This window comes from Akebia trifoliata, chromosome 6 (assembly GCF_017979445.1).
Source record: "Akebia trifoliata isolate Shusen 1 chromosome 6, ASM1797944v1, whole genome shotgun sequence".
In the NCBI taxonomy this organism is placed as follows: Eukaryota; Viridiplantae; Streptophyta; class Magnoliopsida; order Ranunculales; family Lardizabalaceae; genus Akebia; species Akebia trifoliata.
The window spans coordinates 10,065,837-10,076,094 of NC_141380.1; the positions used below are offsets into that span (position 1 = coordinate 10,065,837).

At 32.8% G+C, this 10,258-nt stretch overlaps 1 protein-coding gene across 1 annotated transcript; it reads right to left on the minus strand.

Annotated features, from left to right (window-relative positions):
• Window positions 1–6,944: 6,944 nt before the first annotated feature.
• On the minus strand, window positions 6,945–8,930 carry LOC147400165 (E3 ubiquitin-protein ligase PUB22-like). Its single transcript, XM_086446657.1, has 2 exons — window positions 8,427–8,930; window positions 6,945–7,927 (listed from the first exon to the last, which is right to left on the minus strand). Exons 1-2 carry the CDS (start codon window positions 8,807–8,809, stop codon window positions 7,069–7,071), a joined length of 1,242 nt encoding a protein of 413 aa, XP_086302783.1. The 5' UTR covers window positions 8,810–8,930; the 3' UTR covers window positions 6,945–7,068.
• Window positions 8,931–10,258: the final 1,328 nt, after the last annotated feature.

Genomic DNA, 10,258 nt, shown 5'->3' on the forward strand with positions numbered 1-10,258 from the left:
TGTTATAGTTTTGAGTCATTGCGAGATACTTAAAACTGTGTTCTTTTGACATAAAATGTACTAGACTTGTCTCAAATCTGAATGTATCTATATTCAGATTTGGATTTTTTTATATTGAATCAGTTTTGGATCCGACTCAGATCCTTTTGAATAAAACTATATTCAAATCATGTCGTATTCATTAAAACCTAATCTATCCCAACATGAATTGCTTGATTTGGGTTGGGTAGAACCGTTTGGTCTTTTCTCATGCATTACTTTTTTTTGTATACTATTCTATTTTAACATTATAACCAACTCATTTTATGTGAATCCATGTTAATAGAAAACTAGTAGAAAATGATATTTTGAGAAATCTAAAATTATAATTTTTAAAGTGATGTCGTATCATTTGGATTCAAACAGATCTAGCGCTAGATCTGTATTTGGATCAGGTCAAGGGACATTAAACCATATTCAACCTTTTTTTTATTTAGATATACTTTAAGGATCCAAATCCACTAACTTCGATTTTTGAATCACTCAAAATTTGAGTCAATCCAACCCATTTTTAACCCTTGCATCACCATCAATGTTGGTGGGTTGACAACAACGACCTGAATAATTTTGTGGCAAAGGAATCAGCTAAGCTTCGAAATTTGATCCCAAACACAATGATTAGAGATGAGGATTTCTCTCCTACCATAAATTTAGGTGGACTCTAAAATCTTCATTATTAATCACTTGTGCTTTATTATAATAATAATAATTGGGTAATAAAAAAAAATTCTCGTTGCACTCCGGGACAATGACAACCTAGAATAGAAGACCTGCATTTGGGTAATTTATTATAAGATCCTCATACTTACTTAGGAAGATGCCTTGGATTCCCCGTGATCCCAATCTTCAAAGAGAATTGTACTATATATATTAAATGATAACATGAACAAAAATTGAAGAAGAGAAGAGAGGGACACTATTTTTAATGAGATACATCAAATATAGCAGGGATTGCATGTATCCCAAGTTCAAGAGAGATAGAGAACTCAATTGAAAAAGAAAATTCAATACAAAGCTTTTTCTATATATTTTGCCTCTTGGCTTCGCCCTCTTTCTCTCTCTCATGAGAAAATAGGAGTTCATTAATTAAGTAAACATATTGAATAAATATAGCTATAAATACTGGGAGTAAATTCCCTTTTCCAACTCTATTAATTTCTTTTTAAAACTCTATCATCAATTTGTGTTCCTTCTTAAACCATATTGCCTTCTAAATTAGAAGAGATTGTGATTTTCAACTTTTTTTTTCTTTTTTCTTTTTTACTTTATCAATTATACCACATGATAATCCTATATTAGAAAGTGCAATATATCCACCTTGGGTTGTGTAGTACCCAATCTCAAATATTGTTGTTTTGCTAGGGCCTAGGGAATTTTTCAACTTTGAATAGCAGTGTTAAAGAAAATGTTGTTTCAAAATTTTCTTGAGTCTCTTATGTTAAATGAACACATCTCAAAGTGTCATATGTGCCGATACAAAGGATTCAAATGATTTTTACCTCATCTACGTGGGTTTAGGAGTTGTCATCATTTAAAGAGTTAAGGTATGAATGAACACCATAAAAGATGTTTTGAAATTTAGTTTTTCAAGCAAATAGTGACTTAAATCTGATCTTCACCTAGGGGTAAAGGGTAAGGATGTTGGATTGTGAAACAAAAAAGTTGTTATACACCTTGTCTTATCTACCAAGTTAATGGTTACCAAAAATTGGCTAAAGTGAAGTAGAAAACTAATGTTTTTTTTTTTTTTTTTTTTTTTATATATTCTTTTTTATGTTTAGAAAGATAATAAGTATTTACAAATCAAACAATGTATAGTTTGATCTCTTAACTGTTGTGGAAATGTCTTATATTCTGTTGCGTTAAATAGAGCTACGGGGGTCCTGTTGACAGCGCCCTTTCCCATGAGTGCGGGGACAAAGTCCCGTTTCGAATTTTTAAGGAGTATGAAAAGGGCAATCATGTAATATTTTCTTAAGGGGTTTTCTATTTTTTGGGGGTTTCTGTTTTAGGGAGTTTTACTTGTTTTGATAACTCTCAATTATATAAATAGAGATCTCTAGGGCTGTAAACTTAAAAGAGAAAATAGTGATATTCTCATTCTATTTCATGGACATAAACACATTGTCGAACCACTAAATTCTTGTATTTTGTGATTGTGTTACCTTTGTTATTGCGATTTTTTCACATTAACCTACAAATAGGTTCAATGAGCAAGTCATAGAAAAAACTTCATACTTACTGGAATTTTTTTTGTGGGCTTGAGGTTTATTGTAAATCTACATAGATTTTGTTGTGGTTTGTAGAACCGAATAATACTGATCAACAATGAGGTATTATGGATCAAGTTTATATTTCTCATTTTTTGTGAAAGGGTGTAATTTGTAACTTTGAGTTTTCTCTTCATATTGGAATCGATGTGATCCGTGGATGTACCTCAATCTTGAGGGAACAGCGTAAAACTTTTTGTTTTTGTACATGATTTGTGTTTTGTTTCGATTGTTTATATTTTCTTAACAAATTTCACCTCTTTGGACCTCAAGCACTTTCTACACTCTAATGTACTCACTTAGGAGTATGATTTTTGTTGGCTTAGCTCTATAGAGACATCAATGAGTTGGATGAATCTATTTGGTAGTCTTCAACTTATGCATGAAAATTTATCCTTTAGAAAATGTTTTTGTTGGTTTAGAGTATTAAAAAGAAAGATGGCGTATGCAAGGGTGGATGCATACTACATTCCAAAATGAACTTATTCATGAATTTAGAAATGGGAGATTACTTCACATGGTGAAAGTTTACTCTCTTCCTCTTTATGCTATTAAAAAAATAAATTAGACTTGAAATTTAAGTTGTTCAAAAATTAAAGGAAATAAAGACAACTTGCCTATGAAAATTAAATACTCTCTAGAAGTTTATTATAGACTTATAATATAAAGATCACTTCACATAGTAAATATTTACTCTCTTTCACTTTATGTCATTAAAAAGAAACTAATCTACTTACATTGCAAGAAATTAAAAGCACTTGAAATTAAAGAATGGGAGATGATAGAAATGGGATTTATGGGGTATTATGATGTAAAAATAGAAATATAAATTGTTCCTCCCACTTTGGCCTTCTTTTCTTCTTTTTTCTCTTGCTCTAGACTTCTAGGATGAGTAAGAACTCAATTGGACATAATTTTATTACTTAGAAGGTTTCAAAAAAGAATTTTGATAGAATTTTAGAACTCTAACCAAGATAAGTCCTCTATTTATAGGTTCGTGGGAGACCTTTAGAGATATAAGTATCCAACTTTAAAATATTATAAAAAAGACCTCAATGAATAACTTCAAATACCCTTAATCAAGGTGTCATTGATTGTCTTTGCACATTCTTGAGTCTTATCAATCATGATTATTAAAGGGTAGAGGTGTCAAAACACTCAAAGTTCTAGAGAATTCTATTTAAGGGATAAAATTAAGTGACCAAGTCCCTTGAATTTTGTCAAATTCTAGAGTTCTTAGAAGTAATGACATGTAATTTTCAATGGAGAATTTGGATTTTTTAAATTACTTGTTTTGAGTAGGTCTCCAACAAACTTGAGGATAGAAGAGTCATGGCACATAAGTTCTAGAGAATTCTTATGGATGTGCAAAAAGGTTAAAAACTTTTAAACTTGGTCAATTTGCAAGGAATTGTATAGAAATGATTTTGAATTAGGACCAAAAGAGTAATTAACTCTTTATGGGGACCAAAGGTGACAATGGATCAAAATTGAAAGAATATAGGAATTACTAGGAAGGAAGTAATTTCCTTAAGCAATCTAGAGCACTCAAGTGCACTTATTCCAACAAAATTGCCTAACCGATTAGACGTTTGGTGAGTCAAGTTCAGTATAAAATAAATAAGAGTCGATGACTTACCTAAAGTTCAGTATAAAAATTGTTAGGGACATGGATGGCCCGCAGTCCAAAAGAAAAAAAATGTAGGCCATGGGTAACCCGTCCTAGCTTAAATTTAAGCTTTGGTAATTTGATTTGAAGAGTTGGGCTTCTCCAAATAGGGGCAGAGCTAGGATTTTGTTGTAGTGGGGTCAAATTACAATTAATGGTACAATTGAAAAGCTTGAATATGAATAGTCATACGTGATGATGACATGAGGGGTGGAGCCAGGATTTTATTGTAGTGGGGCTAAACTATAATTAATGGTACAATTGAAAATTTTGATTATAAATAATTTTGAAGAGAAATTCAAAGATTTTTAGTTGAAAATTGAAGAAAATACTATTTAGGTATTTTCCAATTAACCCATGAGAGAAGGCCCAATCTAGAGTTAATGTCATCTTCAAAAATTGTAAAGGGGCAAATAAGGAGGGAGATGAGGGAGTGGGGGTAAATGAGGCATGTATTTAGTTGAAAATACAAGATTGTCTTAAAGTTCTATGAAGGCAATTGCCCCCCACATGCTCCTTACAACTCTGCCCCTGCCTCCAAAGATGGGCCCCATTTGATTAAATTAAAGACTTTTGACAGGACTTTTCTTTACTGGATTTCGAAAGCTTTCAAGCTTAGTCCGAACATATTGTGTGTCTACAACTAGTGTAATTTGGATGGAGTACAATTTATTGTACTCACACTTACAAAATGATAGAACTAGAATTGCAACTTAGGCAGATTGTCCCGGTTGGAGGGTAAACCCAAGCTCAACCTAAGTGGCAAAACCCTCAACCAAGCTAAACTCAACCTGGACATTGTGTCTAGGCTCATTAACCCAAGATCAAATCGAGCTTCAAAAATTCGATTGCATTCGGGTTAGCTTGAGTTAAGTAATTTTGTGTGTGTTGGGCTCGTTGAGTAACGATAATTTCATTTAGACAAATCATCCTAAATCAAAACTCACATTAATAAGATGGAAACAAAAAGTTAAATAAAAAAAATCTCGATCATGCAAAACAAAATAAAATTCTCTTGGTTTTTTAATTTATTATTTTTTCTCTCATCTAAACTTATTTAAAATTGACTCTTCATCCTCAAAAAATTTACACATACTATATATAAGCATATATAATAGAACCGTGATAATCTGACTACTCCACGTAGCAAACTCAATTGACTACTTTGACGTGACAAGTTTGGGAATTGTAGATCTTGGGATTGACGGCTGCACTTCCCCATAAAAAGTGTATCTCGAGGGAACCGTATATCCCGAGGAGCACAGATTTACGGTTGCCGAACTTGTCACAACAAATAGTCGATTGAGTATGCTTCGTGGGGTAGTTAGATTATCACGACTCTATATAATAATAGACCCAAATAGAAAAAAAGTCATTACAAATATATTTTTTCTTACTTACCACAAAGAAATGTAGGAAGAAATAATTAAAAAATATTTTAAACATAATAAGAATATATAACTAATATGAAAATATTTAAAGTGAGGTACGGTTGAGATATTCTAACCCATGGTAAACTCATCTCCTACTTAACTCGACCCAGACTCGCCCATCAATAGAGTTGACCCGGGTTGAGTTCAGGGTGCCCACCCATATTCAACCCTAGATAGAACCATTTGAGATAATTTAGCCTTAGATAGAACTTGAGATAATTTTTACAATAACAACATTTTGTTATAGCACACCACATATTGTTTAATTTAGGGCTGAAAGACCACAACATAATTTGGTCCCATTTAAGAGAATGATTTTCTAATTCACTCGGGGCAGAGTAGTTCAAAAATTCACTGACGTGACATGTGCAAGAATAGTAGATCATTTTCTTGGCATACACAATTGCACATTGCAGTTGTATATCCCGAGGGGGGAAATCTATTATTCTTGCACATGCCACGTCAGTGAGTTTTTGACTTATTCTATTAGAATGAGTTAGAAAATCAGCATTCCTAATAGATCAATAAGTTCAACAATGATGAAGTGTAACAAATTTCTACCGATGGTTAGTGTTATCTCTAATTTTTTTCTAATCTATTTTACCACTTAAAAATATATAATTTGGTCAGACCAAATTAAGCCATTTTAACCAATGTTTTGGTCTTTGAAGCATGACATCGAAGATTAGTCAAGTTTTTGAGTTCTAAAACTATGTGGAAATTTAATTTCTCTATTTTCATCAAAAGAATGAACAAACGTGAAGTTGAAAATGACCCTCCAAACTAATTACATTTTAATGAAAATGGAGTAGAAGTACCAATGGGTGCATATTTAACCAGAATCGATTTAAATCAGAACCAAAGATATCAATCCTGTCAGGTACTCTAAGAAGAATCAAATCTGCAACAATTGAAAAGGTTACTAGCATATCCCTATAAGAATTGGACATCAAGGTTGATGGTTCATTAATGTTTTGGATGGGCAGCTTATTCATGCATCTTGAAATTAACTTGGAAAAAAATTAAAGATATTCCATATGTAAATTATAAACAATAGTTTCTTGATTTTTAATATCTGTCTTTCCATGACGAGGTAGCATATCAAATTATTAATTTCTCCTTTAATTTTCTTTTTTTCTTAATTTATTTGAGCAGTTTGTCATTTCCATTGGTAAATTTTAATATCTGTCTTTTAACAACTCTAGGGCCTCAAATATCGTTTGAACTTATCGATCATGTTCATATGCTCCGCAAAATTACATTACTGGAACTGATGGGTAGCTGCTGTTCTTGTTGATTTCATTCCACGCGATTCCATTTATTTTAGAGTCAGAATCAAACCAGCAAGAATGAAAATCAAGAAAATATGATGGCTCCACTTCTAAGTACCTTAGGAATCGAGTCTGAACCGACCCATTGACCCCTTGTATGAAGGGAGTATGAACCCAATATAGCAATATTACAGATTGAAACCCGAGTTGAAACAACTTTATAATTTCCAAAAGAAGAACAAAATCTATTTTTGTGGTCACTATTTCATGCTCATATAATTCCAATATTTATCCAATTTTGTACAAAAATAAAAAATAAAACTAAAATAGAATGAAAAATCCATCTCTCTTTTTTATCTTTCTCTATCTAAAATTCCAAATCTAAATCAAGGATATGAAGAGAGCAAATGGGAAGCAATACAAGGGGCATTCTGCCAAGCCCTAGAATGCAACTTAAGGATTTCTTTAGCCTTCTCTTTAGTCTTCATGGTGCACTCCACCTGAAGCACCAAACACAACTTGGAAACAACACCAACCTGCAACATCTCTTGAAGAACACTTGAAGTTGCTGAGAACTTTGAAATTGATAACAGTATTCTCACTGCCCTTTCACTTGCAACCGGTGAAACCCTAAGAATCATCTTCGACACCACGGCGAGACCTGCTCCATGATTTAACATCTCAGATCTCCCTTCTGCACACCCACATAACTGATCCAACACCACCATGATCATCTCAGTTGCTCTCTTGTCCAAATTCTCAAGAAGAAGTTGGATCAAAATCGAAACTGCACCAGCATTGACAGCTTTAATCCTGTTTCGTCCCCAAGGACAAATCTCGACAAGTATTTGCAATGCTCCCTTAAAAGCATTGTATGAGATCTGATCATGTAAAACGTTCACAATTTCAACAAATAATTCCAACTTCAAATTGATCAATTGGTTTGGATTGGTCACCTCGAACATGGGTTTCAATAGTAATGTTGCATAAGCTCGAGATTGATAATTTCCGTGGCGCAATACTTGTACTAAAGAATCCAAAAATTCACCATTTTCGTCAATTAGATTCTTGAGACCGGCTTCGGACAATTGAAGAGTGTAAAGAAGGCTTAGTGCTTCATCACTTGCTCTTGTGATCTCAACTCCGTCTTCCACTGTTATATCTTTGATTGATCTAGAGTTGTTCTTCCTGACAATTGAAGCCAAGAAGTCAACTGCACCAGCAGACTCCATACATCTTTTGTTCCTGTGGAAGAAGAATAGAATTAGATTGATTTTCTTGATTGTGATTACTTATAGGGTTTATATAGAAAATAATATAGAGCAATGATGAATAGAAACAAAATCTACCTAATCTAATCCATTTTGATCAGAATCTAGTTGATGTTATAAGAAAATAATTTATATATTACTATACACCTTATTAAAGTTCATCGAATCTACCATTCTATAGCCCTCCCTCGTATTAACGGTGATCAACGATCATAACAAGTTTGTAAAATGAACTTATGGAGATCTACATAATGTTCACAAGAATATGATTTGGTTTAAGGCTAAGCACTTTAATTCGTCCCATTTAATATTCTAATACCCTCAAAAAAACTTATGGTTATCAAGATCATACTGAGTTTTTTTTTTCTTTTTTTTAAATCAAACTTACAAAGAATATTATAATCTTCATGAGAATATGATTTAGCGTTCAATAAACACTTTCTTTCAATTTATCCTATCTAATATTCTCTCACCTGTCACTCTCCAACGCAATCGATCTAAGCTTCCAAAGCAAGCTCATCTGAGATTGTGGCATCATCATTGTCTCTTTGTTAATGAGTTGAACAATTTGAGCCTTGTCAATGGGTGGCTTGGGTGTGGGGATCCTTTCGATACCATGAGAAGCATTGAGGGTGCACCATGCTTGAATCAATCGACGAAGAGTGTGGTTCGGTGTGAGATCGTTATCCTTCAAGGCTTGTTTTGTGACCGGGCATACATCTTTCTTGCTTGAAAATAACCATCTTTCGATGCTCTCCCTATCATAAGTGATTCCTGTTGTAAGTGTTACTGGATCTCGCATGATTTCTAGGGAAATTGGGCAGAGAAAGTAATGAGGAATATCAATCTCCTCCATTGGAAATTAAATAAGAAAATTGAATCCCAAGTATAACCCAAATTGTAAAAACTTGAGAAATGAAGATATTGTAGATGTGGTGGGTTTTGGATCTGTTTGAAGAAGTTTGTAAAGAGATAAGGTTTTGGATTTTAGAGCTTTGGATCTGTTTGTAGAAGTTTGTGAAGATATGGGGTTGTTATATATGTGGAGAAGAGAGAGAGAATTTCAAATTGAGGAGCCTAGAGAGAGATCAAAGGATGACTTTTCTTAGACGTTGGGAGGATGAGAAACTCTCAAATATGACAACTTTACTTAGTCCATAATGGACTTTTTAAATTTTAAATGACGGTGATACCATACACTATTTGACTTTCTATTAAACTCACTCTCCAATGCCTAACACTTATCACATGAACTGCGGCGGCTTTTATTTGACCAAGGAAAGTTACAATGTGGTGCAGGTGTAGGGCTTCCGTCCACCAACCGTATTTTGAGCACTTGTCACAACGTGAAAAAATCTCATATTCGGCGGCTCAAAACCAATGAATTTTGTAAAATTTGATGGATCATGATGTCAAAATTTTCATTGTTAAATTTTTCTTCCAAAAGTTGAAACTGTCAAATTAATTGAGGATGAGAGAAATTTGACGGCTTTAAGCCCACAAATTCAGGGAACATCACAAATTACGGTTGTCCTAGGTCGTTGAATTTTGGTTTCTAAAATTCATGGGTTTTGGCTCGTCAAATTTTTCAGTAGAATTTTCCAATTTTCATGTAATGTAGATTCTCTCTAAGGATTTATCTTTTATCTGGTTGTTGATTTATTTATTATTTGCTTAAATAGCACACTACATCTTTTTGACTAGAAGGTAACAATTAAAGTTGGTAAGCCGTGTGGAGAACTGATCTCACAACCTAGGTTCAAAACTCTATGAACTTACGTTTAGCTGAACCAGTAACCCTCGTTGCCTAAAAAAAAAAATCTTTGTATTCGTAAAAAAAAAAAATATATATATATATATATATATATATATATAAAATTACAAATGATGAGTACATTTATAAAAGATACATGAGTTTCTTCAATATACTTTTAACTAAGACAAAGTCAATTAAGATCATTTGATCAAACATATAATCATCCCTATTAGAATGAACTTACAAGTTCAAAGTTCTAAAATATGATAGGAAAAACCAACGGATCACATGATTTAAAATAATGAAGCTATATGAACACATTTTGAAATATTATATGGAAAATGTGGTTCTAAATTGAATTGGATGAATGTAGAAAAGAAATTCATTTAGTCTTCCCAAAATTTCGAGATAAGGCCAGATGAGATTAATTGTAGGCATGAACTTATTGAATTAATAAATTCGCATGATCAACTAGTCGTTAGGAGAACAAATTTTTTTTTTACCAAGTCCAATAATCATAAAAATCAAGTAAAACCTAAGAAAATCGAA